General features: G+C 48.8%; 1 protein-coding gene across 1 annotated transcript; it reads right to left on the reverse strand.

Annotated features, from left to right (window-relative positions):
* Positions 1-19,925: 19,925 nt before the first annotated feature.
* Positions 19,926-20,199, reverse strand: SPTSSA (serine palmitoyltransferase small subunit A). The gene is given in 1 exon segment (XM_061419196.1): positions 19,926-20,199. A coding segment is annotated over 1 exon segment (207 nt). The 5' UTR covers positions 20,197-20,199; the 3' UTR covers positions 19,926-19,989.
* Positions 20,200-27,695: the final 7,496 nt, after the last annotated feature.

The raw sequence follows: 27,695 nt of genomic DNA on the forward strand, positions 1-27,695 counted from the left end.
TGTTAATTGCTGCTGTATAGCCAAGTGATGGTTTTATTCATACATACAAACACACACACACGTGTATATATTCTTTTCCATGATGGTTCATCACAGGATATCAACGATGGTTCCCTGCGCCATACAGTAGGGCCTTGACGTTTATCCATTCTCTACATACAAACTTGTGTCTGCTAATCCCAAACGCTCAATCCACCCCACCCCCATTCCACTTCCCCCACCCTCTGGGCACCACAAATCTGTTCTCAGAGGGATCTTTTATATGGGAGCACCACAAGCAGCATCAGGACCACCTGGGAACTTGTCAGAGCACTTAGTTAGTTAGGTCCCTCCCCAGACTAACTAAGGCAGAAACTCTAGGTGAGCACCTTCAGGTTTTAAGGAGCCTTCGAGGGGCTTCTAATGTTCGGGCAAGTTTGAGAACTCTGGGATGGAGCGTCTTCTCAAGGACCTCCACCTCAAGGTAGACCCAGTAATAGTTTCCCTGTGGCCCAGGTGAGGTTGTGAGGCTCAGGGAGGCAACTGGTTCACCTAAGGTCACACAGGTAGATGACAGAGTTCAGGTTGGAATCTGAGAAAAGTCAATACTCTTTCCACATCACCCTGCACCTCCACCCTGGACACCTCCCTTCCCAGTGCCACCGGGACACAGGGCCCAGGGCCCAGGGCTCAGGCACTCCTGGGGGAAGCTCCACACAGCCACTAGGCATGGCCCTGCCCAGGGACCTCTCCTTCTTCACCTGTTATTTGGCACAGGGCCCTGCATTCTCAGGGTCTGATAACCAATTTATATTCGAGTAGAAATGGTTGATAATGCCCTCAGAGGTACCTCCTGCATTTTAGGGGATGCTCCTGGTAACCAGGAAGAAAGAAAGCTCATGGGGGGCTTCCAGGTTTCTTGTTAAAAATGTCTGTATGTTTTGGTGGGAGGGCCATGGATCCCTGAACACAGGCCGAGTGGTGTCCTGGAAACAGCACAGGCCCTGCTGTGCTGGGTCATCACTGCCTAGGGGCCTCGGACGTTTCCTTAAACCTTCATTTGCTTGCTTGTAAACAGGCAGGATTCCTACCTCCTGTTCCCTTGGGAGGGCCCATGAGAGAGCATTTATCAGGTGGCCCTACCTTCCCCAGGTTGCCCTGGCAGGCTGCTGTGAGTGGAGCCCAACCAGGGCAGGGTCACCCCAGGTTATAAAGTAGGGACCCTTCCTGGGACAGCGCTTAGTGCCACCCGTCTGCACTACCTGTCAAAGGACTGCCTGGAGTCTGAGTGCCTGCAACTCCTGTTTCTGGAAGCCTTCCCCAGTGCCGGCCTGAGCTGCAGCCCTGTGGGAGGCAGTGGGGCCTGTGGAGAGAGCCCTGGGCTGGGAGTCAGGGGCCCGAAGCCTGGCTGTGGCTTTGCTGGCAACTCTCTGTGTGACCTGGACAATTCCCTATCTTTCTCTGGGCCTGAAACCTCACCTGAAAAATGAGAGTGAGATGTAAGGATGCATAAAGACCCTTCCCACGTAGGCTGTGTAACCATTCCTTAGCTGCCCTGCCTGTGCCCCAGGCATGGTCATGAACAGAGCCTCCCACGCAGCCTCTAGGAGATGTACTATTTTCTTCCCTGTATAAGTGCTTTGAGGGAAAGCCCCTATGTTTGTGTCTCTTTGATCTGCCTTCACCTTTGCACTTAGCTCTGAGATCTGTACATCACTTTGCTCACTCAGGACCTACTGATTAATTCCCAAAGATTCTGGCTTTGTTTCAGAAAAGTACTTTTTTTTGAGGTACCACCTCCTCCAAGAAGCCTTCCCTGGCGGCACCTCCCTGCAGACACACGTATAGAATGACTATCCATCCCACCCCTACAATAATCTGCCTGCAATACAGGAGATCTGGGTTCCATCCCTGGGTTGGGAAGATCCTCTGTAGAAGGCAATGCCTACCCACTCCAGTATTCTTGCCTAGGAAATCCCAAGGACAGAGGAGCCTGGTGGGCTATAGTCCATGGGATCGCAAAGAGTTGGACACAACTGAGCGACTAACTACATATGAAGGACTTCCCTGCAGTTCAGTGGCTGAGACTCTGAGCTCCCAGTGCAGGGGGCCTGGATTTTATCCCTGGTCTGGGAACTACATCCCACTTGCTACAACTAAGAGTTTATTTTTTTGCGTGTCACAACTAAAGATACCCCATGCCATAACTAAGACCCAGTGCAGCCAAATAAATAAATAAATCTTAAAAAAAAAGGTATAACCTTGAGGAAGATTTAAAAAGAAAAGAAAGACAAAGAAAGTCTTTGCAGCGATGGGGGCCACAGCTGGGAAAGGGCTCTTCCCAGGAAGGTCTGCACATGGCAAACAGCTGGCCGGGGTGTCTGTGACTCACCCCACTCCCACAGACTGGCGGATGCTGCAGTCAGGCTGAGACAGGAGTCAAAGGCCTAAAGGAATTTTGATAAAGACAACACAAGCCCTGGAGTATTTCTAGAATGCAGGAGGTTAAGCGTGCAGGGAGCTGGGTCATGACAAAACTGCCTGATTAAGTTACTTATTTAATTTGTTTGCCTAGATAACATATTCCCGTGATACAAGACTCAAAGGGCTTCCCAGGTGGCTCAGTGAAAAAGAATCTGCCTGTCAGTCCAGGAGACACAGGTTTGATCCCTGGGTTGGGAAGATCCCCTAGAGGAAAAAATTGCAGGCCACTCCAGTATTCTTGCCTGGAAATTCCCATGGACAGAGGATCCTGGCAGGCTATAGTCCATAGGGGAGCAAAAGAGTCAGACACAACTGAGCAACTAAACAGCAACAAGATTCAAAGGGTACCAAGGGGGCACCGTGAAAAGCCTCCCATGCTCCTGTTCCTGCCGCCTGTCCCTCTGCCCCAGAAGCAGCCGTGTTTCTTTCCAGGTGCTTCTACAAACATCCTTGCTCTCCTTCTCCCTTTTTCATATAAGGATACCCAACACTGTCCTTCACTTTGCTTTTTTCCTTAACAGGTCTTTGCAAGCATTTCATATGAACCCATAAAGGGCCATTTTCATTGCTGAATATAGCCTCCCTTGCTGGATTATGGGAACTCTTTATTATTAAGTCTTTGTGGGCTTCGTGGATTGAGCCCCTGAACTCGGTGGGCATCCATTCCGAGGCCTGCACATGGATCGTGCATGCACAAGGGTTTGGATGCAATGAAAGATTTCTATCTCCAGGCCTCAGTTCCCAGGATGAGAAATGAAAGATTCTTAGAGTTGTCCAGACTACCTCTCTATTTGTGGCCCAGAGAGGGAAATGACTCACCCAAGATCACACAGCAAGTCAGGGCAGAACAGGGGTTAGGCCATGGGTCTCCTATCTCCCAGTCAGTTTTCTTCTCATGATTCTCAGTAGGATAATCATGGGGATCGAGAACAACTACTCCAAGCCTGAGCTTTTGTGCACAGGAGCACTCAGGAATCCTGAAGCACAGGGCCCCAGGTTCTGCAGGGGGAGAAAGGTGAAAGTGAAGGTCACTCAGCTGTGTCCGACTCTTTGCGAATTCTCCAGGCTAGAATACTGGAGTGAGTACCATTCCCTTCTCCAGGGGATCTCTCCAACCAGGAATCATTCTTTACCAGTTGAGCTATCAGGGAAGCCCCTTCAGGGGGAGGAAGGTTCACAGAATCCCCAGGAGCTCCCTGGCTAGCATGTTTGGTGCTAGGTATGACTCCTCAGAAGACCCAACTAGTGGTTATAACAACAACAACTATAATAACAATAATAGCTACCCTGTCAGATACTTCTACTGTTGGTGCTTTATGGAACTTGTCCCTTTTGAGCCTCACAAGGGTCCTGCAAGAAGAATGTCTTCAGTCCCATTTTCCCCAGCTGGACACTGAGCACAGAAAAGGTAAATAATCTCATTATTTGCCAACATCCCCCAGCCATGAAGGGGTAGCACTGGGATTTTAACCAGGTATGTTTGACTCCAACTTTCCACTGGGATTATTAATACTCATCAATATATTTGAGCTTCCCAGGTGTTTCAGTGGTAAAGAGTATGCCTGCCAATGCAGGAGACCTTTGCAGATTCAATCCCTGGGTTGGGAAGATCCTTAGGGGAGGAAACAGCAACCCACTCCAGTATTCTTGCCTGGGAAATCCCATGGACAGAGGAGCCAGGTGAGCTGCAGTCCATGGGGTTGCAAAGAGTCAGACATGACTGAGCGACTGAGCATAGTAAATCAATATATTTGTACCATTTTTCAGATGAGAAAACTGAATGCTTGCAACAAGGCCCCTCCCTGAGACTACTTTAGTTGTGTAAGGATCCAAAGCAGGAATAAACTTGCAGTCCCTGTGGCCCACAGGATGAAAGCCAAACCCTCACTGGTCGCTCCCTTGACCTTTAATGCTCAGCATGACCCTGCCCCAGCCCATATGCCCCAGCTTGTTCTGGCCACCACCTGAACAGGCCACCCCCTCTCCTTGCCTCTGCATTTCCACACTGTGACACTCTGGGTAAAGCGGAAAAAGCCAGGTAGAAGAACTAGGTCCAAATATCAACGGGGGAGCCTGGTGGGCTTCCATCTATGGGGTCGCACAGAGTCAGACACGACTGACGTGACTTAGCAGTAGCAGTAGGAAGCAGCTGTATAGCACAGCGAGTTCAACTCAGTACTCTGTGATGACCTAGAGGAGTGGGATGAGGGTAGCGAGATGAGAGGGGGGTTCAAGAGGGAGGAGATATATATATATACACACAACTGATTCACTTTGTTGTACAGCAGAAACTAACACAACATTGTAAAGCAATTATACTCCAATTAAAAACTATTTAAAAAGTGGACAACGTGATGTTTTGAAATAGGCATTTATTGTGAAATGATTACCACAGTCAAGTTAATTAACACACCTATCACCTCACACAGTTAACTTTTTTTGTGGTGAGGACACAAGATCTACTCTCAACAAATTTCAAGTGTACAATATAGTTTTATTAATTATAATCACTATGCTATAGATTCGATCCCCAGAACTTATTCATCCCACATGACTGACATTTGGTACTCTTTGACCACTGACTCCCCATCGCCCTTGCCCCTCAGTTCCTGGCAACCAGCATTCTACTCTCTACTTCTGTAGGTCCAACATTTTTAGATTCCACATAGGAGTGAGGTCATATGGTATTTACCTTTCTGTGTCTGGCTTATTTCACTTAGCATAATGTCCTCAAGGCACATCCATATTGTCACAAGTGATAGGATTTAGATGTTTTTAAAGGCTGAAAAAAAAAAAAAAAACAACAAATATCAACTCTGTTACCTGCTGTGTGACCTTGAGCAAGTCTCTTAACCTCTCTGAGTCTCCCTTTCCTCAGCTGTAAAGTGAGAAAAGTCTAAGGCCTAAGGTCAGCCTAGTGCCTAACTGTCACACTGTAGGCTAATAAATGTGCAATATTTGAAGGAAAGAAGAGAGGTATTTATTGTGTCTCAGTTCATGCCAGACCTTAAGAAAGACACTGGGGACAATGTGTGAACACTCTGCTTTCCTGGAGATTTTTCTCAAATGGGCTGTGGATATGATTAATCACAGCAGGAGGTAAAGTAACCAGGACTTTTGTAACTGTGGCCAGGATTTCTCCCAAGCTGATGGCCTTGGGCCAGGGATGTGGGTGACGAAGCGCTCTAATGTGACAGAAGAGGAGAGGAGACTTCTCATCCCCACAGCCCTCCCAACGCCCTGACCCCCACCCCGATCCCCACCCCGATCCCCACCCCATTCACTCAGCTTCAATGGTGGGAGCCTAAATCTGCTTTTCAGGCTTCCCTGGTTCTCCCTGGCAGCACGAGCACTTAGCAATTGGAGGAAGCAAGGCTGGGGACCTTGCAAAGAAGGCCGATGAAAGGAGAGGCTTATATAGGCCTCACCTGAATAGCAAGGCTCAGCCCAGTGGCCCTTGGCAACACCCCAGCCTCAAGTGGGCCCCTTGGCAGGAGGGCCTGGCTGGGCCCCTCTCTGGCCACTCTCTGTGGAACGAAGGGCTGAGCAAACGAGCCCAAACTCTCCACCTGTCTCTGCTTCTCAAACCCACACACACTTGATCATAAAAGGAGTAGGTGGGAGCGGGGAGGGGGTCAAGGGTTAACCAGATGCCCCTCAACAATCACTTCAGATCTCCATTGTTCTCTTCATAAATCTTGGGAATTTTGCTTTCCACCCTCTGGTACATCAGTCTGTTTTTCTAGAACCTGATTCCCTCCCCTCCTGCCACCAAGGAGTACATCTGATGGCAGAGAGGATCCCCTTCCTTTCTAGCCATGGCTTCCCTCAAGCCCTGACACAGTCCCTGTCCCCACAGACATGCTCCCCCCTCCTTACAAGGCAGCCTTCCTGTCCCCTCCTCCTGGATCGTACCCCCCACCATGTCACCAAATCCTCTGAACCCGACCTCCACTCTGTACCGCAGCCATTTGTTTCTCTGACTGCCTCAGCCTCCACGTGGCCTCTCCCGAGGGCGGAGCCACAGGCTGCCTCCCTCTGGGCTCCCGGCCCTCAGCACAGGCCTAAGCCTTAGGTGGACCATGAGAAAGGGTAAGAGAATGAATGAATAAATGAATGGGAAAGTTGGTGGCCACTCGAGGGCTGTGGTCAGCCTCCAGAGAAGTCCACACCCTAATCCAAGAAACCTGTGAACACGTTGCCTTATAAGGCAAAAGGTAGCGTAAGGGCATGTTTAAGTTAAAGATTCAGTGATAGGCAGGAATTCCACTGTGGACCACAGATTCAGCCTGGACCTGAAAGTTCTGCTGGCCCTTCCTGACCGCCTGCCTGGATGATTTCAGACCTGTCTGGCCCTCCCGCAGCTGCAGAAGCCAATTCCTCACCAACAATCCACCACTCAGTATTGTCCACTGAAGAAAAAGCACAACCCAAAAGTTGAGAATTGTTATATTCATTTGGTGACCTTACTGAGAGAAGTGGACAACAGAGCATGGGATGGTTGGATGGCATCACCGACTCAAGGGACATGAGTTTGAGCAAACTCCAGGAGACAGTGAAGGACAGGGAAGCCTCGCGTGTGCAGTCCATGGGGTCGCAGAGTCAGACATGACTTAGCAACTGAACGACTGAGACTATAGGCTGTGAGACAGCCTCTCGGGAGCTCTGAGGGACTGTTCCAAAGAGGTAAAGGAGGAGACAGGATGTATAGGAGCTTCTGCTGAAAAAAAAAAAACAAACTAATTGTCATCAAAAATCAAAAGATTACTGCTAATTACAAAAACCCCAGACATCTCAAGTTAATGATTTTAGTGTCTTTCTGTGTATGGGAAGATGCAAGAGTCTGGGCTCATTGGAATTATTCCTTTGATGTACATCTTCACTATCTAGGAGCAGTGGCCTATTTTTCTCCATTCTGAAACCCCTCAGTGTGTACCTTCAAGGTCAGCTGCCGTGGCTGATCATTTGATAGCATTCCTCCTTGTTTACTGTAATGGCAGGTGACTTTTTAAAATTAGCTAATTAATTTAAAAAAAAAATTGGCTGCATCTCATGGCTTGTGGGATCTTAGTTCCCTAACCAGGGATTGAACCCCAGCCCTGGGTAGTGAGAAAGCAGAGTTCTAACCACTGGACCACCAGGGATTTCCCCCAGGTGGCTTTTTTCTTTTTTTGTCCACAGCATATATGTAGCCTACTGGTTCTGTTTCTTTGGTTGAACCATGAATGATACAGGGGCCAAGGGAAGTTGACCTCTAGGAGGTCTGTAAACTGGGAGACCACTTAGGATGGGGTCCTGGAGGGCAGAGGAGAGCCAGCCTAGGGATAGGCTAGAAGATAAGGTGCCCTTCACCTGGGGTCTATGTGGGGCGCAGGTCTACATGGAAGCTGGTCCACTGACCTTGGCTGTGGGCGAGGTGGAGGTGGAATACCGACTCCATCGGCAGCTGAGCAAACCCAGGAGTTGGGGATGGAGACAGCAGAGCTGGGGAATGGGCAGTGGGAAGCGGTAAGTCCTGAAGCCTGGGGATGCTGGGAGATGTCTCTGAGAGGAGGTGGAAAACTGGACCAACTCCTGCTCATCTGACCAGGTGTATGGCCAGGCTGGGCTCTGGGGACACAGCAGAAGATAAGGTACAGCTGCTGATCTCATGGGTCATGCTTTCCCCCTCCCTGCGTTGCCCTGTAAGTGCAGTTCCTGGCACACAATACATAGTTACTGGACAAATTACTGAGACCCTGCTGTGTGACCTTGGGTAAGATGCTTTCCCTCTCTGTGCCTCAGTTTCCTCACTTATCAAATGAGGGTCATAACAGCACCTAGCTCAACAGATGAGGCACTTGACAAAGAAGGTCTAGAAGAGAGAAAAGGATGGAACAGGGAGCTGGGTTGAGAAGAGGCCTGGACTGGAAGGTGAGGTGCCCAAGGTGGGAAGGACCAGCCCTCCCACACCCCCAGGAGTCAGAGTCAGAGCTGGGAGCTGTAAGCCAGCACTGAGGCCGAAGGAAGGACAGTTCTCTTCAGATCTGCCCTCAGTCCATCCACCCATGGATCACTTTCCTGTTTTGGGACAGGCTTCTCCTCCCCCACAGGGTAATCAGAGCCCAGAGCTCTGCCCTCCACACCCCAGACCTCCCTTTTCCCTCAGACCTCTCCTAAGCTGTGGTTTTAGCAAACAATTGAATCCTTCTAGTCCTTGGAGGCCTGGCCCCTTCCTTCTTAGCAGTGGAAAGAAATGCTCTGCATTCCTGAGTCAAGAGGCCAGGGGCCATTCTTGCTCAACCAGGGGCAGACCCAGAGATGCAAAATTAAGTCTGAACCCTGACATCCTTCCCAGGTTCCCCAGTTCCTTGGCTGCCAGTGCCCACCTGGTGGGGCGGGGGACTGGTGGCATCTGCTGGATCGCAGGCATTGTTTTCCTTTTGGGAGCCCTCATTCACATTTGGAGGCCTGAAATCACCGATGGCTGTGATGTTCTTGTTTACCGATAAGGCAGGAAATATTTCATTTCACAAAGGTCACAGCAGAAAAGCACAGGGGCCAGTCCTGGGACTTCAGAGTGCCTGCTTTTAGGCTCTAGGCACACTGCCTCTGGGGGGAGAGGAGAAGGAAAGGTCTGGACTAGGAGTCAGGTAAACAAGCTCTACCTCCCAAGGCTGTGAGGCCTCTGGTGGTGAGTCTGGGGTGGGAAACCAGGAGACAGGAGGCTGGAGAGGTCGGTAGGGGCCTCGCAGTTTCCACATTTGCATGTCCCGTCTATCGGGTTTCCAGGTAGGGTGTCCTTTGGAAAAACAGTTTGCTACTGATGTGAGTGAAAGTGTTAGTCGCTCAGTTGTATCTGACTCTCTGCGACCCCATGGACTGTAGGCCGCCAGTCTCCTCCATGGAATTCTCCAGGCAAGAATACTGGAGTTGATAGCCACCCTCTTCTCCAAGGGATCTTCCCGACCAGGGATCAAACCCAGGTCTCCTGCATGGCAGGCGGATTCTTTACTGTCTGAACCATACATTAAGAAAACACAGAAAAAAGAAAAAGAAAAACCACAGGATCAGCTGATCTCTAAAGCCCTCCTGGCAGTAAGATTTGATGACAAGTGGAATCAGGCCTAGGGGCAAATGGAGGGTGGCTTACTCAGGTTACCCCTGAAGTGGCCTAGGGCATGTACCGGGCCAGGGGTCAGAAGTCCTGGTCCTGATGCAGACGTTGAGCCCCACCTGCAGCCTCAGATAACATGAGCCCTGTGCACCTGGAGCATCGCTGGGTCTATAGAACCGTGACTGTCCATGGAGCACTTGTTAGCACGTCTCCTCAGTGACTTGTCCCTGAGGTGCACCGGTCGCCCCTCTGCAGATGGCTCCTGGGAGAATCACGAGGACAAGCTGGACTACTCTTTACAGCTTGCAAGATGCTCCATGGACCTGATCCCACCTAAACCTCACATGAGCCCCGAAGCCACAGCGTTTATTATTATTAAAAGACCAAGAGACCACTGCTGAAGAAGAGCATGGCAGTCAGAGTCAGAAAGGAAGCAGAGGTTGGAGCGCTGTGATTTGAAGATGGAGGGCAGGGCTATCCGCCAGGGAGTGTGTACAGCTTCTGGAAGCCAGAAAAGGCAAGGAAACAAAAGGATTCTCACCTAGAGTTTCCAGAAAGAACACAACCCTGCTGACACTTTGATATTAGCCCCATAAGAGTAATTTTGGACCTCTGACCTCTGGTATTAATTGTAAGATGATACATTTGCCTTATTTTAAGCCACTAAGTGTGTGGTCATTTGTTGCAAGAGTCATAGAACACTCATCCCAAACCCAGGGAAGCTCAGAAGGATGCAGTGGTAGGGATGGGACTCAAATGCAGTCCTTCTGTCAGTAGGAACTCTGCTCAGGCTCCCAACCATGACGTTAACTCAACAGCCGATCAGGGTTAGGAGTTGGAGACCCTAACGCCATTGTCCTTAAGGAGGAGAAATGACCCTGGTGGAGTGTCTAGGGGAATTCTGTTGTTTTTAAGGTCAGAAATGTTATGGGAGAGAGGAATGTTTTGGGCTGGGCACAGCAAAGAATTTCCATATTTTGGACCAACTCCAGTTGATGAGCACTGGCAGCCTGGAGCTCCGTGCTGAGCGGGATCTTGAGGTCAAGCCCAGGCTCCCAGGTAAATTGCTTTGTGATTGACTGGCAATGCCTGCCTTGCCATGGATGAACAGCAGCGTATGCTGATCTGGATTAGAAGAGCTCCCCAGGGATGGCCCTGAGTTTGATTCATCTTTTTATTCCCAGGGCCTAGGTGTTCCTGAAATGGAGCAAGCACTTAATAGATATTTGAGGGAAGGAGGGAAAGAGGTCAGAAAGGAGAGAGGAAGTAGGGAAGGAAATTTTATTCTCAGGGAGTCCAGGTCTAGGACCAACAGGTAAATTCCTGCCTACAAAGCTTCTGATTTGCCGCCCCTGCTTCTCTTACCTCCTTGCTCTGATCACACCAATCCCTTCCTTTGGAGATCCACCTTCTCCTGTCTCATTTGGTTCTGGTGGGACACCAGAACAAGGTGCTGACCATTCTATCCTGGGGCAGGCCTGTGACTCACCCCGACTTTTGTTCTCAGAATCCAAACTTTGATGAGAGGGCACTCCGGGAGAGGGCCTGGAGAGGCGGTCCCCAAACTCAGCCATGGTGGAGTCCACTGGTGGGACTCCTGAGATGGATCTCAGACACTCCTAACCCCAAAAATCATCTCATTCAGGACCAACAGCCAAAGGCACAGAAATCACCAGGAAAAGAAACATCTTGGGGAGGTCCATGGATCTGACCCTTCCTGAATCCCAGGAGCCTGAAATCTCCCTCAGCCTTGGCCATTTCATTCCCAAGAATGTCAACATGGGGACTTCCCTGGTGGTCCAGTGGCTAGGACTCCAGGCTCTCAATGCAGGACGCCTAGGTTTGATCCCTGGTCAGGGAACTAGATCCCACATACCACAACTAAGAGTTTGCATGCTGCAACTAAAGATCTTGCATGCTATAACTAAGACCCTGTGCAGCCAATAAATATATAAATATTAGAGAAAATGGAACCCATGGTGGCTCAGACAGTAAAGTCTGCCTGCAGTGCGGGAGAGCCGGATTCGATCCCTGGGTTGGGAATATCCCCTGTAGAAGGAAATGGCAACCCACTCCAGTATTCTTGCCTGGAGAATCCCATGGACAGAGGAGCCTGGCAGGCTACAGTCCACACGGTCACAAAGAGTCAGACATGACTGAACGACTTCACACAAAAAGAAAAGTCCCAGATCTTACCCAGGATTTGCACTGCCTTCCCTGGGAAGAGGCCCCAATCCCTCCCTGCTGTAAGACCCTCTGATTGCAGACACTGGGTCTCAAACCCAGAGAAGGGTCTCAAAGCCCTCAAGAAGCTGTGGGTCCCCTTGGAGACATGAAACCCACATGGCAAAGGTAGGTGAACTGAGAAGGCAAAGTCTGTGATGAGGGTCAAAGTTGCCAGGAAGACTCGGGGAGGGCCCCCGCCTGGATTTCAGACCATATCCAGTGTCTCCAGAAAGAAAGAACTAGAAGCCACTACCCTAATCCTGAGGCCTGGAGGGAAGCAGCAAGTTCCTAGGTAAAACAGGTTCCCAGAGGCTTTATCCTCCCTGGCCACTCCTCCAGGCTCAGGCTAGGGGTGGGGTGAGAGAGAAGGAAGAAGGGTCTCCTCTTATCTTTGGGTGGGGGAGGGCTCCCCCACCCCAATCCCCCACACACATAAGAGGAAAGGGCAGAGAACTCAGGCTCAGAGCCATGGGCTACAGGCTCACCTGGTCCCACCCATCTCGATCTGCAGCTCCCATAGGGCAGTGTCTCCAGCTGGAGTGTTCATTGGAAGAGGGTGGCCGAGTGCAGCCAGGACACGGGTCTCCCAGGTTGGGGTCTGGGCTAGCACACAACCCAGCTTCTTTCAGACTGGACATTTCTTGCAGCCCCTCCATCTTTCTGCAGACTCCCAAGATAAAACAAAGGAAAGAAGGGGGCACTGGATTAGGAGCCAGGGGCCTGAGTCTCCAGACTCACTATGAGACTAACCCCCATACAATCTCAGCCTCTCTGGGCCTCCATTTCCACATCCATCAAACCAGGGAGTTGGCCTCCATTGGCAAGGTCCCCTCTGGCTCCAGTGTTCTGAGAGCCAAGGGAGATGGGTTAGGGCCACCCCACTCTGGCTTTCTCCCATCTCTCCAGTGGCCTCAGTGATCCCAGATGGAAGAGGAATTTTTTTTAATTGAAGAATACTTGATGTGCAATATTATATGTCATAGGTATACAGTATAGTGATTCATAATTTTATAAAGTTATACTCCATATACATACAGTTCTTACAAAATATTGGCTACATTCCGCTTGTTGTACAGTGTATCCTTGTAGCTTATTTTATACCTAATACCTTGAACAGTCACTGACTTAGATTCCATGTCTAACCCTTTGTTCACCAACAGGAGAAAGTGAGCTCTCATGAAAGGCCCTTCCCATCGGGCCCTAACATACCTGCCTCAGCTCCTGGCTCACTCAGGAGACCAGATGTTCCAGACACACCCCACTGGGGGCCACACCCCACTGGGACCACACCCCAGTGGCTGCATATGTTCACACCACTTTGCCTCCTTCAAATCCCCCTGTTTTCTCAGCCTGACACTCAGTCTTGCCTTCACCCAAGAAGGCCCTGTTCAACTGATACTCCACTGGGCAAGGTGAGCTTAATTGCTGGCAGCCCCATGATTTGTCACAGCACAGCACTCAGCCTCTGTAAATCCACTGGTCCATAAGGAGGCTGGGGGGGCGGGGGGAGCTTAGCACACTCTGATTTACTAAACGAAAGAAATGGTTCCTTTAAACATAACTGAATAAATATTGACTTAAGGTTGAATTACTCTGGGACTGGGGGTCCTGGTGCGAAGGCTTGCTGCTTCAATAGTCATCCAACAATTTCAGTGCACCTACTAAGCACTGAGAGCACTAGGCCAACCAGAGTAAGGGATATCCTTGAGGAATTTATGGTCCAGTGTGAGAGACAGGCATGTGAATCACTACCTCGGTGTGATCAAAACCCTAATAAAGACATGCAAAGATACCCCACGGAGCTGATGACACTGTACCAGCATCTAAGAGGATGGCAAGAGCCACTGGGCAAAGGACAGAGCAGGTAAGAGTGGGGTGGCAGTCTTCTAGGCAAAGGGCAAAAACGCTCTTGCTACTTTGTAGGTCCTTTATAGCACATGACCCATTAAAATAATTTTCTTACACTTATGTATTTAACTCTCCCATTAGACAGAGGATGAGATGGTTGGATGGCATCATCGACTCAATGGATATGAGTCTGAACAAACTCCTGAAGATGGTAGAAAACAGGGAAGCCTGGTGTGATACAGTTTATGAGGTCGAAAAGAGTCAGACATGACTGAGCGGCTGAACAACAGCAAACAAATTAGACAGTAAACTCTAGGAGAGGGGGCACGGCCCGTGCCTTGCTGTGCTGCTCACCACTGCTGAACGCCATTTCTGGTGCTGCATCCTATCAAGTTAAATATTTCCTGAATGATCAAATGCTTCAGGCCTGAGAGTCAAGTGTAAAGAGAATGTGGTAGGAAAAAAGGACTGAGGAGTCTGTGAACCCCAGACCACTGGCAGGCTGCCCTGCTAAGTGAAAGTGAAAGTTGTTCAGTCATGTCCGACTCTGTGACACCAAGGACTGTAGCCCACTAGGCTCCTCTGTCCATGGAACTTTCCAGGCAAGAATACTGGAATGGGTTGCCATTCCCTTCTCCAAGGGATCTTCCTGACCCAGGGATTGAACCCTTGACTCCTACACTGCAGGCAGATTCTTTACCTGAGCCACCAGGGAAGTTGGGTCTTTTTTTGGCAGGCACTAGGGACCCATGGCGGAGAAGGCGATGGCACCTCACTCCAGTACTCTTGTCTGGAAAATCCCATGGACGGAGGAGCCTGGTAGGCTGCAGTCCATGGGAACGCGAAGAGTCGGACCCGACTGAACGACTTCACTTTCATTTTTCACTTTCATGCATTGGAGAAGGAAATGGCACCCCACTCCAGTGTTCTTGCCTGGAGAATCCCAGGGACAGGGGAGCCTGGTGGGCTGCCGTCTATGAGGTCGCACAGGGTCAGACACGACTGAAGTGACTTAGCAGTAGCAGCAGCAGGGACCCATGGAGGGGTTTATAAGGAAGACAGGTAGTAATATTTATGGTTTAGAAAATTCCTCTGGTCCCAGTGTGCAGGATGGGCACCTGGGGCCCAGGTGGCCCCAGCCAACAGGTGGGCAGACAACAAAGCGATTGGAGAAGTAACCCAGGCAAGAAGACTTGAATCTAGAGGCAGCCGAGTGGGGTACTCTGGCATGGAGGAATTTACATGTGTCCTAGGCCAAGGCCAAGGCCAATCTGGGCTCTCAATGGGAGACAGCAGCTCTCATCTCCCCTCCTCTCCTGGCAGGCGAGCAGGAGAGGGCCTCCTTCACTGGCTCGGCTCAGCGCATCCCCAGGAGGTCCGCGCCAAGCCTCAGACAGTTAGCAAGCTCAGTTTTGCCTCTGCACTCTTTATACTTTTGTCTTATTTTTCTCTTCTGAAAAGTCACCTCATGTTTTAACACGTGTGTATTTTTAAAGTGAACATTAGATTAATGTATGAAGGATCGTTGTACTATTATTCTCTATACTCTGGTACGTGTGAACATTTTCAAACTAAAAACACAAGTGCCGTAAATAGCAATTTTAAACCCTGGATGGAAACTCTTAAATTATTTCTATCTCGTGCGCGCACACACACACACACACACACACAGTCATGTGTTTGAATTTACCTAGCTTCTATCTCTTGCCCAAGGGTTCCAGGCTGAGACCCAGTCTTTGCTTTGCTAAAAAGAGATTGCTAAGATGTCAGGGAAATCCGGCAAGACATTCTTCCTGTCGTTAACCAGGATTTACTGCAACGTGGAAAAGAAGTACAGTGTTGTTTTTAAAAATTGCACCCATGCCCCCTAACACTGGCAAACAAGTCCAAGGGCTAAGGCTGAACTCAGAATCACAGACAGCCGGGGTTCGGGTTACCTGCGACCTTTGGGGACGAGAAGCCAGTAAGCTACATTTGTACCCAGGTCGTGTGGTTCTAGAGTGCTGGCTCTTACTAAGCCATACCACGCAAGCTGGAAGGGGCAATTGACTTTTTAAAAGTCGAGTTTGATGCCAGGCACTTAGCAGGCGCCGAGTGGGCTGGGCCGTCCTTGAAAGGAGGCTGATATTTCTCCCACCAGACTCCAAACTTTCGGGGGGTCCAGCACTACCCCCTTGGCCGGCTCAACCACTCCTGCTCGCTTGCTCCGCGGGTCTAAGGCTCCTTTGAGCGGGATGGAGCCGAGGAAAGTGCTCGGACCCGGGACCGGGCCGGGCGTGGTCGGGGGGTCGTGCGCGCCCCATCGGGAGCGGAAGCCCACGGGTCGCCTCCCCGGGAGGCAAGGCGAGGCGCGCGCTTCCCGGCAGGAAGGCACTGGGAGGCGCGGCCTTGGAATGTTGCCCCCCGGCGGGCGGGCTGCATCAGGAGGCCGGCAGACCAACGCAGGTGACGACAGCCGTTCAGATGCAGCGCGCTGGCAGCGCTCACCTTATAAGGGCAGGCTCGGCGCGGGCAGGGCGGGGCCGGCGCAGGCGGGGCGGGCGTCCTACCCTGAGGCCCCGCCCCTAAGCCACACCGAACGTCTGCGGGCAAATTTTCTGCAAAGGCAGGCAGGCCTCTGCAGTGATGCCCCCCCCAGGTGCCTAGAGTCTCTTGGGGGACACCCCCCGCGTCCGTCTCCGGGCTGAGACCCGCTTCGGCCACGTCTTACCCGGGCTAAACTTGACCGACTCCCTTTGTGACTGTGGGCGGGCTTCTTCACGTCACCACGGTCGCAGGCCCTTACTAGGGTACATGGTGGGGGCCACGGGGGTACCTTTAGTGACCGCATCTTGGAGCACTCATTCACCTGGCCTTACAGTCAACTGGTGCACCTTGCTGACCAGGACTGTACCAAGTAGTGCCTTTTCTAACTTAGGAAGTCTGTAACCTCAGCCCAGGGTCTGGCTAAACAGTAGCCATTGATCCGTCAGAAGTGTTTGGTTGACTGAGCACTTCTTGGTGGGAGGAGACTCCAAACCTGAGAGGAAGTGTCCTGCAGGAGTCAGTCCGCTGGTCACCTGGCTTCCTCTTTTCTCCCTCCAGGCTCTCCTCACAGTCCAGATCCTTTTTCTACCCTAATCTGTTGAATTGCGCCTCTGTGACGTCCACTCCTTACTGTCCTTCACAGCCGCCCAGGTGCCCACAGGCTGCCTTGAAGGGCAGCAAAATATACCACCCCAAAATACACCTCTTTGGTCTATTGATTATTTTAAGATGATGATTAAAAAAAAAAAAAAAAGAACAGCAGACATGAGAGAAGCTCTAAAAACTGAGTATAAGTTACCTTTTGGTAAGAAACAGTTACATTTATAAGGGAAATCTTTTTCTGTAAGGGTGTCTCCCTATTCGTACCAGGGACAGCCTGTGCTCAGTCTTTCAACTGTGTCCCACTCTTTGCCACTGCATGTGCTGAAGCCCACCAGGCTCCTCTGACCGTGAAATTTTCTAGGTAAGAATACTGGAGGAGGTTGCCATTTCCTACTCTAGAGGATCTTCCCGACCCAGGGATCAAACTTGCATCTCTTGTATTTCCTGCATTGGCAGGTGGATTCTTTACCACTGCGCAGCCAGGATGGCTGGCTCTAAATTTCTAGAAACACTTATCCAAGGAGAAGGTAAGGACTTAAATATGCATAACAGCCTCACCCACTTTTACTGTGCTTTTCCTGGTAAACTTTCATAAGTGACTCTCCAGTCCCAACATCCTTTTTATTTAATTTAATGAGTTTACACCAAAGAAATAGGTAGCTATTTTACATGTAAGGAATAAAAATCTGAAAAAATAAACAGTACAAAGGGTGAGAGCATTTTAACCAAGTTTACATTTATTTTTGTTATGGTCTGTAACAATTCACCTCATCATATTGCAATATACAATCGCAGTTGCAGCACCCATTACCACCACAGAACTAAATTTAAGGAAGTTGTTGTTCAGTCACTCAGTCATGTCTGACCCTTTAAAATCCCATGAACTGAAGCACACCAGGCTTCCCTGTCCTTCACTATCTCCCTGAGTTTGCTCAAGTTCTTGTCCTTTGAATCAGTGATGCTATCTAATCATCTCATCCTTTGCTGCCCCCTTCTTCTTTTACCTTCAATCTTTGCCGGCATCAGAGTCTTTCGCAATGAGTCTGAGCTTCTGTCAGGTGGCCAAAGCACTGGAGCTTCAGCTTAAGCATCAGTCCTTCCAATGAGTATCCAGGGTTGATTTCCTTTAGGATTGACCGGTTTGATCTCCTTGTAGTCCAAGGAACTCTCGAGAGTCTTCTCTAGCACCACAATTCAAAAGCATCAAGTCTTGGTGCTCAGCTTTCTCTATGATCTAACTCTCACATCCATACATGATTACTGGAAAAACCATAACTTAACTATAGGCACCTTTGTCAGCAAAGTGATATCTCTGTTTTTTTAATATGCTGTCTAGGTCTTTGTCATAGCTTTCCTTCCAAGGAGTAAGGATCCTTTCATTTCATGGTTGCAGTCACTGTCTGCAGTGATTTTGGAGCCTAAGAAAATAAAATCTGTCACTGCTTCCACTTTTTCCTCTTCTATTTGCCATGAAGTGATGGGGCCGGATGCCATGATCTTAGTTTTTTGAATGTTGACTTTCAAACCAGCTTTTTAACTCTCCTCTTTCACCCTCATCAAGAAGCTTTTAGTTCCTCTTCACTTACTGCCATTAAAGTGATATCATCTGCATATCTGAGGTTGTTCATATTTCTCCTGGCAATCTTGATTCTAGCTTGTGATTTATCCAGCCTGGCATTTCTCATGATGTACTCTGCATAAAAGTTAAATAAGCAGGGTGACAATATACAGCCTTGAGGTACTCTTTTCCCAATTTTGAACTAGTCCATTGTTCCATGTCCAACTCTAACTGTTGCTTCTTGACCCGTGAACATGTTTCTCAGGAGAAAGATAAGGTGGTTTGGTATTTCCATTTCTTTAAGAATTTTCCACAGTTTGTTGTGATCCACACAGTCAAAAGCTTTAGCATGGTCAATGAAACAAGAATAATTTTTTTTTTCCCCCCTGGAATTTCCTTGCTTTTGCTATGATCCAAAGAATGTGGGCAATTTGATCTCTGGTTCCTCTGCCTTTTTTAAATCCAGCTTGTACATCTGGAAGTTCTTGGTTCACATACTCCTGAAGCCTAACTTGAAGAATTTTGAGCATAACTTTGCTAACATTCTTTGGCATTGCTTTTCTTTGGGATTGGAATGAAAACAGACCCTTTCCAGTCCCGTGGCCACTGCTGAGTTTTCCAATTTGCTGACATATTGAGTGCAGCACTTTCACAGCATCATATTTTAGGATTTGAAATAGCTCATCTGGAATTCCATCACCTCCACAAGTTTTGTTCATAGTAATGCTTCCTACGGCCCACTTGACTTCGCATTCCAGGATGTCTGGCTCTAGGTAAGTGATCACACCATTGTGATGATCTGTGTCATTAAGACCAGGTCATTTGTAGCACCCATTACAATCATGAATCTAAATTCAAGGAAGTACATTGTTACTAATGGCCCTGAGATGAAACTGATTTACCTTCTATTAAAAACTACAGTATATAAGCACTTTATAATAATGCTTCTTAACCGCCATTTGTTGTAAGAACCATCACCAAAGTTTTTTGGAAGTGAGTCCACACAGAATTAAATATTTAAAAGGTGAAATGTTCCTTATTTTAACTTTAGCAAGATCTTTCTTTTTCCATTGTTAAGAAACACTTTAATAGTTTTAAAGCAAATGGTGATACAAGTAGAGTGCAGATAGCTAAAATGTACTCCTGAGTTCAAACTTACAAAAAAATGTTTTGTAAATAGTTCTCAATTAAATATTCTCCCTCCTCAGCCCCCTACCCAAAATCTTGAATTTTTTCTTACAAAAATTTGGTTAAGAGTAGAAATATCTCCAGGCAGATGTATATGCCACATCATAGCAAGAATGATGAAGCCCAGCTAATGACTTCGGTATTAGAAATAGAAGGTAATTAAAATGTAATCAAAGTTACATTAAGAAAAGCTTTCACTGAGTAATACTGAAACAGTCACAAAGGTTAAGAAAATACTGATATCAAAGTACAAATGACTACAATATTAAAATAGGCAAAAGCTACAAGAGCTTGCTTTAAAAATAAAAGACACAATGCATAAGTAAGAATTGTTTTCTTGTTCTACTCATGAATTTTGGTCTTTATATTCATAGGATTAGCTACATCTAGTAGAGTTTCTTATAACATCTGATGAAGTCTCATTCCAACTTCAGATGGTGACTCTTCCCTAAGGAACCTTTTGATTTCGGTTACATCCTGGTCACTGAACAGTTTTTAAGCAGTGCAGCATCGCTGTGATTTGCTGAGGCATGACTACATATCCTGTATGCAGTGCCATCCCCACAATGGGAACCAGCATGGAATTGAACACAGTCCGCTCCCAGGGCTCCAGCATGTAGAGAGCTGTGACCAGCAGCTACTGGTAGTAGAACCAGGACATTTGCTTCCAGGCCTGTGCCTCTGGCATTGCAGACAAATGTCAGTCTGTCCGGCCAGCCTCTCCCACAATATCTTCTTTTGCCTGAGCTGAAGATGATATTTAAGGTGATGCTTTTTGGCTATTTCAGGGAGTTAGTTTCGTGGGAATCTCCCATGTACACAGAAGATATATATTACTAAACGTTTGTTTTTCTCCTGTTAAGCTATCTTTTGTCAATATACTAGCCAAACAAACTAGGAAGAAAGAAATGAAAAATATTTCATCCCTACAGTGTCAACTCTCTCAAGCTTAGCACACAGGGCTGTTCCTTAGAAGCATCAACTATGTCCCACGGTTTCTTCCTAGAAAGTCTTTCCCTCGCACACATTCAGACATATGCTCATCCTGAAAAAAGTTACCTCTTAGTGTCCTTCCTGTGACTTCTCTGCTGATTACTTAATCTTTCTGAGCTGCAATTTCTTCATCTGCAAAATGCAGATAAAATAATGCCCACCTCACTATGTTATCATGTGTGAGTTAATGTCCGTACCACACTCAAGGCAGTGTGATGAACCAGGTTCACCTGACTGTGTTCTAAATATCCATACATGCACCCTGAGTTCCCTGAGGGCTGGGCTTTTCCTTCTCTGCCCATGGGTACCCTGTGTCTGGCACAGAGTAGCTGCTGATTTTTTGTACTTGGTGGTGAGTGAGTGAATTTCAGGTAGTGGAGAGAGGGGAGCAGGTGGTCCCTCACCAGAATGGCCACCACTCACAATGAGAAAATAGACTTCACTTATGCTGGGAGAGGGCTTCCCGGGTGGTGCTAGTGGTAAAGCCTGCAATGCGGGAGACATAAGAGATGCAGGTTCAATCCCTGGGTCAGGAAGATCCCCTGGAGGAGGGCATGCAACACACTCCAGTATTCTTGCCTGGAGAATCCCATGAACAGAGGAGCCTGACAGGCCAGAGTCCATAGGGTTGCAAAGAGTCGGACACATCTGAAGTGACTTTGCATGCATGTAGTTGCTGGGAGATAGTATATTCTAACTTTCCCTCCACAACCCATACCCTAAGATTCAGGGCACCCCAGGAAGGGCATAGGATAGTTATTGATCCCATGGTCCAGGTGAACCTCTGAGGCATGCGGAAGTGAAATGACACAGTGAGTGGCAGAGTTAAGACTGCTCCCCTTTCAGCACTCAAAATCCTGTGTCCCAGGGACACCCTTAAGTCTCAGGCAAACTAGAATGGTTGGTCACCCCAGATCAAGTTCCAAACCCTAGTCTCTGAGGACCCTCACCACTGCCCTCCCCTGGGCCCATGTCATTGTTCCCAAGTTTTTTAGTGAGTTTCCTGAACAGGAGACAATGCCCTCCTGTCCAGAGGGTCTGGGCAGGTTAAAAAAAAAAAAAATCATTATCCCTCTTACTCTTCCTTTCTTTTAAATAATTTTATTTATTTTTGGCTGTGCTGGGTCTTCATTCCTGCACGGGCTTTTCTCCAGTTTTGAGAGGGGGCTACTCTCTAGTGTGTGGGCTTCTCATCACAGTGGTTTTTCTCGTTGTGGAGCATGGGCTGTAGGGACCACAGGCTTCAGCAGTTGCCGCTCTCAGGCTCTAAAGTGCAGTATCGATAGTTGTGGTGCACAGGCTTAGTTGCTCTGTGGCATGTGGGATCCATCTGGATCAGGGATCGAATCTGTGTCTCCTGTGTTGGCAGGTGGCATCTTTACCACTGAGCCACCTGGGTAGGCCTCTTACTCTTTCTTACCCCAAAATCAGACTCAGAACACAATGCTGGGGCATGTACAGACTTGTATGTGCCTTCAACTTACTTTGACAGACTCATGGCCACTCTGGGGACTGGAAAAGGCAGCCAGCCCCGCCCTCTGCGCTCTCAGGCTGCTGGGGGTGATGGACGCATGCACACGTGGCATCGGTCTGGTGGCTGGCCAGCTGGGAAAGGGTTTCTGAAGAGCCACCTCCTGACCTGGCCCCTCCCCAGCTGCCCTTCGGCTCCCACCCCGTCTTCCTCCCCTCCCCCCACCCTCCCCCTCACTCGGCCTGGTTTCCTCCATTAACCAGGGAGTGAGAGCTGGTCTCTCTGAGGGCCTTTCTGCCCCAACCAAGGTCAATGACTCAGGGCCAGTGAGGTTCTGGGAAATGCAGCCTCCAGAGAAGAGGCATCAGAGGCCAAGTCCTCCCGAACACAGTGAGGGCATGGCCCCGGCCTCACGTGCAGACAGGCTCATCTTCCCAGGCCGCCCCAGCCCCTGCTGGCCTCATCCTCTGGGGCCACTGTCCTGGAGAGCTGTTCTCTGCTGGTTCCCCAGAGGCTCTGGGGCCAGCGCCAGGACAGGGAGAGCCTGGGCTGGCCCCACACAGCCTGTGTGCCTCCCCCTTGCTGAGGAGACACTCACTCTTGTGGGCCTGAGAGCTGCAGCCCTGACGTTGGCCTGGCTATGGCTGGGTGGTCAGAGCTAAGGGCTGAATGAACACCTACTCAGGTCCGCTAGGCAGCCAGTCCCTCACTTGCAGCCACCGTGAAGCCCCCCTCCTTCCCCCAGCCATGTAGTACTCAGCAATTCAAGCAAATGTGGGCATGGAAGGCAAAGCCTTTTGGAGGGGGAGATTGGACATGGAGAAGGCACCCCCCGGGGCACTAGTTCATGCTCCCCTCCCCTCTTATAGAAATACTCTCTCCCCATCAACCTCCCTATCAACGTCAGTCAAGAGCAGCCTCAAAACAGGGAGTGTGGGTTGGTTGGGGGATTTCCCTGGTGGCGCAGTGGTTAAGACTCTGCACTTCCAATGCAGGGGCTTGGGTTGGATCCCTGCTCGGAGAACTAAGATCCCACATGCTGCAACTAAGAGCCCAGCATAGTCAGATAAATAAATAAAACTTTTTTTGAAACACTGACAGTGAGAACCCAGAGCCAGCTCAGGACTCTCTTCTCTTGCTTGTTCACCCCAGGCAAGGCCCATACCCTCTCTGGTTTCTATCTCCCTCTCCTGGCCCAGCCTTGGTAGCTTCCTTCCTTTATTTCAGCGTCACAGGTTTGATAGGGACAGAATGAAAGAACAAAGAGGGTGGTTAAATAGTTAATCCCACTAGAGAATTATAAATAGAAAAATATGACAGACCCCTGTAAGTTAATGATTACTCAAGAAAGCAGGTTTGCTTAACCACAAAATCAAGCAGGCTTGCTTAACAACAAAAGCATGCAACAGAAGCACAGGACATGCCCCAGAACAATAAAACAGCGGTGACATGAGACCCACACCCTGCCCAGTGAGCTCAGGAAGTTAATGATTCCTAGGACATGCTCTCTACATGCATAAAAAACAACAATTTATGGATCTAGCTTGATCACACAGGGACCAAAAACTCCCCTGCTCAATCTGGAGGAGGAACTGATGATGGAAACATGATGTCTAGATTTTCTCCTCCGCCCCACTTTTTCTTTGATTATATAACTGTAGCCCACTAAGTTCTCTGGGTGTGGCATTTCTCACCTGCCCATTTGTAAATCTCACAAGCATCCTATTCTAATAACATCACTTCTTATTTACCACTTTTAAAGAACCTGCCTGCCAATGTGGGAGACATAAGAGACGTGGGTTTGATCCCTGAGTAGAGAAGATTCCCTGGAGGAGGAAATGGCAACCTACTCCAGTATTCTTGCCTAGAGAATTCCATGGACAGAGAAGCCTGGCGGGCTACAGTCCACAGGGATGCCGAGTCAGACACGACTGAAGTGACTTAGCATGCTTTTCTACCACTTTGTTCTCGCTGAATTCTCCTCCATGCTGACATAAAGGAGCTCTTTGTCCCCCTACCCCCAAAATGACACCAATAGGTTTTAGGTTCCCTGTGAGATGGAAATGATTAATGCAGGAAATAACATGAGAGTACTTAATACATCCATCTCAAAAGGGGGAGTACTCGAAAGGCCCAGGAACAGAGAGAGGTGCCCAAAGTCATAGGGGAAGTGGCAGAGGTGTTGAGGTTCAGCCAAGCCCCCTATGTGAGGAGAGAGCATGCATGCATGCTAAGTCGCTTCAGTCATGTCTGACTCATGCAACCCTATGGACTATAGCCCACCAGGCTCTTCTGTCCATGGAATTCTCCAAGCAAGAATACTGGAATGGGTTGCCATGCCCTTCTCCAGGAGATTTTCCTGACCCAGGGATTGAACCGGCATATCTCATGTATCTTGCATTGGCAGGTGGGTTCTTTACCCCTGAAAGTGAAAGTTGCTCAGTCATGTCTGACTCTTTGCGACCCAATGGACTATACAGTCCATGGAATTCTCCAGGCCTGAATACTGGAGTGGGTAGCCTTTCCCTTCTCCAAGGGATCTTCCCAATCCAAGGATCGAACCCAGGCCTCCCTCATTACAGGCAGATTCTTTACCAGCTGAGCCATAAGGTGTAATGAGGTCTGGGAGGTGGGATAAGGATGAGGACAAGACCAGGCATGAGGCGAGGCGTGGAACAAACCCCTGGTAGGTTACATGCTCCAGTCATTCCTTTGCTCATTCATCTTGGCAGAGTCCTCGTCTGTTCTTGGCCCCATGGAAGTCAGTTCAGGAAGAGCTGAGCTAGGAGCAGCTAGGAGCTAGGAGTGGCTTAAAGAGGGCTTTGATCTTCAGAACTGTTTTCTCAAAGCCTAGACCAGGATCTTCTGCATCTGAATTACGAGAGCTTTAAAAACGCACATCCCAGGTCCCATCCCAGACCCATGACCATCAGCAGATCTTTATAAAAATGGTTAAAAATAAATAAATAAAAAATGGTTAAGACTCTGTGATCCCAAAGCAGGGGGCAAGCGTTCGATCCCTAAGATCTTATATGCAGCACAGCTCAGCCAAAAAAAAAGAACAAACAACTTTGTTACTTTGGACTTGGGAAGTGTCAGAAATGCCAGAATTTGGGGGGCCTGGAGCTTTCTAAGACAAAAGTGGCAGGGACTACATGGTGGCTGAGGTGGGGCAGGTCTGATGGCATTCCTGCATCTCAGTCTCCCCTCCCCCAAAGTAGGTGGGTGGTGCAGGTGCTTGGCTTCAGCTCAAGTTTCAGGCCCAGGAACACTTCTCTGAGGCGCTCAATCATCATAAAATACTCCCTTTGACCTGGGAGTCACACGTCTATAAAATCCTGAAGAAGAAATAAGCTCTGTGTCTGAACTTGTTCATTCCGGCCTTGTAATAATGGATAAAAAAAGTTAAGTAAAAAGTACCTAAATGTTGGACAGTGAGGGAAAAGTTAAGGGTATGATCCTAGCTGAGCCGACCCCCAGTCCAGGACATCCTGAAGGGTGGTCATGGGGATGCAGAGAGCCACTGCTGTGGGGTGGTGGGAAGACTAGAAGCAGGGAGACCGGGACCCTGGGGGGTCAGACTATCTGGTTCATATCCTGTCTCTGCCCCTTCCCAGCTGTGTGACTTGAGGCTTTCACTAAAGTGCTCTGAGCTTCGGTTTTCTCATCCATAAACTAGATGTCACAATAGGACCTACCTGCTAGGGTTATGTGTGTATTGAAGGAGTTAATATACAGAGTATCTAAACAAGCAGTGCCTGGAACCCCTGTGTTAGCCACTATTGTTACACTCGGTAACAGGCTGTTATGGCCTAATCTGTGTCTCCTCAAATTCATCTGTTGAAGCCCTAATCCCCCAGCACCCCAGAATGTGGTAAAAATGTAGCATAGAAAAAAAAAAGAATGTCACTGTATTTGGAGATGTGGCCTTTACAGAGGTTGTTGTTCATTTGCTCAGTTGTGTTTAATTCTTTGTGACTGCATGGTCTGCAGCATGCCAGGCTTCCCTGTCCATCACCAACTCCCGGAGCTTGCTTAAATTCATGTCCATCGAGTCAGTGATGCCATCCAACTGTCAGGCGAGTGTATGCTCCTCGGTTCTGTCTCATCACAACAAAGATTTGGAGTGATGGACATTAAAGCCCTCAGCACATCACAGCTCTCAGCTCTCGAACAGACCGTGTTATAGCTCTTAGACAAATCAGTGTTACAGCTCTGTGTTACAGCTCTATTTTATTTAGAAAATAGCAGGAAAATCCATCCTCGAGGCGTGAGGGCGTGCTGACCCAAAGACGTGAAGACAAGGGAGTGGGGGAGCGCCCCAGCACGTGGGTTTCAGGGCAAGGAGAGAGAAAGAGCTCATGCATGGGGGTGTGAGAGAGAGAGAGAGACCCCGGCCCTTTGGCTCCTCTTTTTATATGTCTTTTCCTTCCCCTGGGCCTGCCCTATGTAAATTGGGCTATCCAGGAGTGTTGTTTGTTCTACCTGAGGTCCTCACTCCGGTCCTCGGACCTATCTTTGTTCTATTTTCGGTGGCTTTTCCCTTCCTTATCTTTTAGCCACCATCATTCTGGACTCCTGTTTCCTATTTTAACTACCTAACACAACCATCTCATTCTCTGTCATCCCCTTCTCCTCCTGCCCTCAATCTTTCCTAGTATCAGGGTCTTTTCCAATGAGTCTGCTCTTCACTCCAGGTGGCCAAAAGGCAAAAAGAGATGCTGCTGCTGCTAAGTCGCTTCAGTCGTGTCCAACTCTGCGACCCCGTAGACGGCAGCCCACCAGGCTGTGCCATCCCTGGGATTCTCCAGGCGAGAACACTGGAATGGGTTGCCATTTCCTTCTCCGATGTGTGAAACTGAAGTTGCTCAGTCGTGTCTGACTCTTTGCAGCCCCATGGACTGCAGCCTACCAAGCTCCTCCATCCATGGGATTTTCCAGGCAAGAGTACTGGAGTGGGTTGCCATTGCCTTCTCCGAAAAAGAGATAACAGAGGTAATTAAGTTAAAATGAACTTTATTCGATCATTTTTGATGATCATTTAAATGTTCCACTTTAATCATTTAAGAATGATCATTTAAATGACCCAATATGACTGGTAACCTCGTATGAATATAAAATTTGGGAGACTTCCCTGGAGGTCCAGTGCAATGCAAGGGCCGTGGTTTCAATCCCTGGTTTGAGGGACTGAGCTTACTTCAACAGCACAAATATTTTTTAATTTGGCTGCACTAGGTCTTTGTTGCTAGGCATGGCCTTGCTCTAGCTGTGGCACGTGGGGGCTTCTCTTCCTTGTGGCTTCTCGTTGCGCTGGCTTCTCTCGTGGAGCAAGAAACAGGCACGCGGCTTCAGTAGTTGTGGTGCATGTGGGCATGGCTACTCCCAGGCGTGTGGGTTCTTCTTGGACCAGGGATCAAACCCGTGTCCCCTGCATTGGCAGGAATATTCTTTTTTTTTTTTAATTCATTCATTTTTTAATCGAAGGATAATTGCTTTACAGAATTTTGTGGGTTTTTGTCAGGCTGCAACATGAATCAGCCATAGGTATACATATATCACCTCCCTTTTGAACTTCCCTCCATCTCCCTCCCCATTCCACCCCTCCAGGTTGACACAGAGCCCCTGTGTGGGTTTCCTGAGCCATACAGCAAATTATTTTACATATGGTTATGTACGTTTCCATGTTATTCTTTTCATACATCTCACCCTCTCCTCCCCTCTCC

This window comes from Bos javanicus, chromosome 5 (assembly GCF_032452875.1).
Source record: "Bos javanicus breed banteng chromosome 5, ARS-OSU_banteng_1.0, whole genome shotgun sequence".
Classification (NCBI taxonomy): Eukaryota; Metazoa; Chordata; class Mammalia; order Artiodactyla; family Bovidae; genus Bos; species Bos javanicus.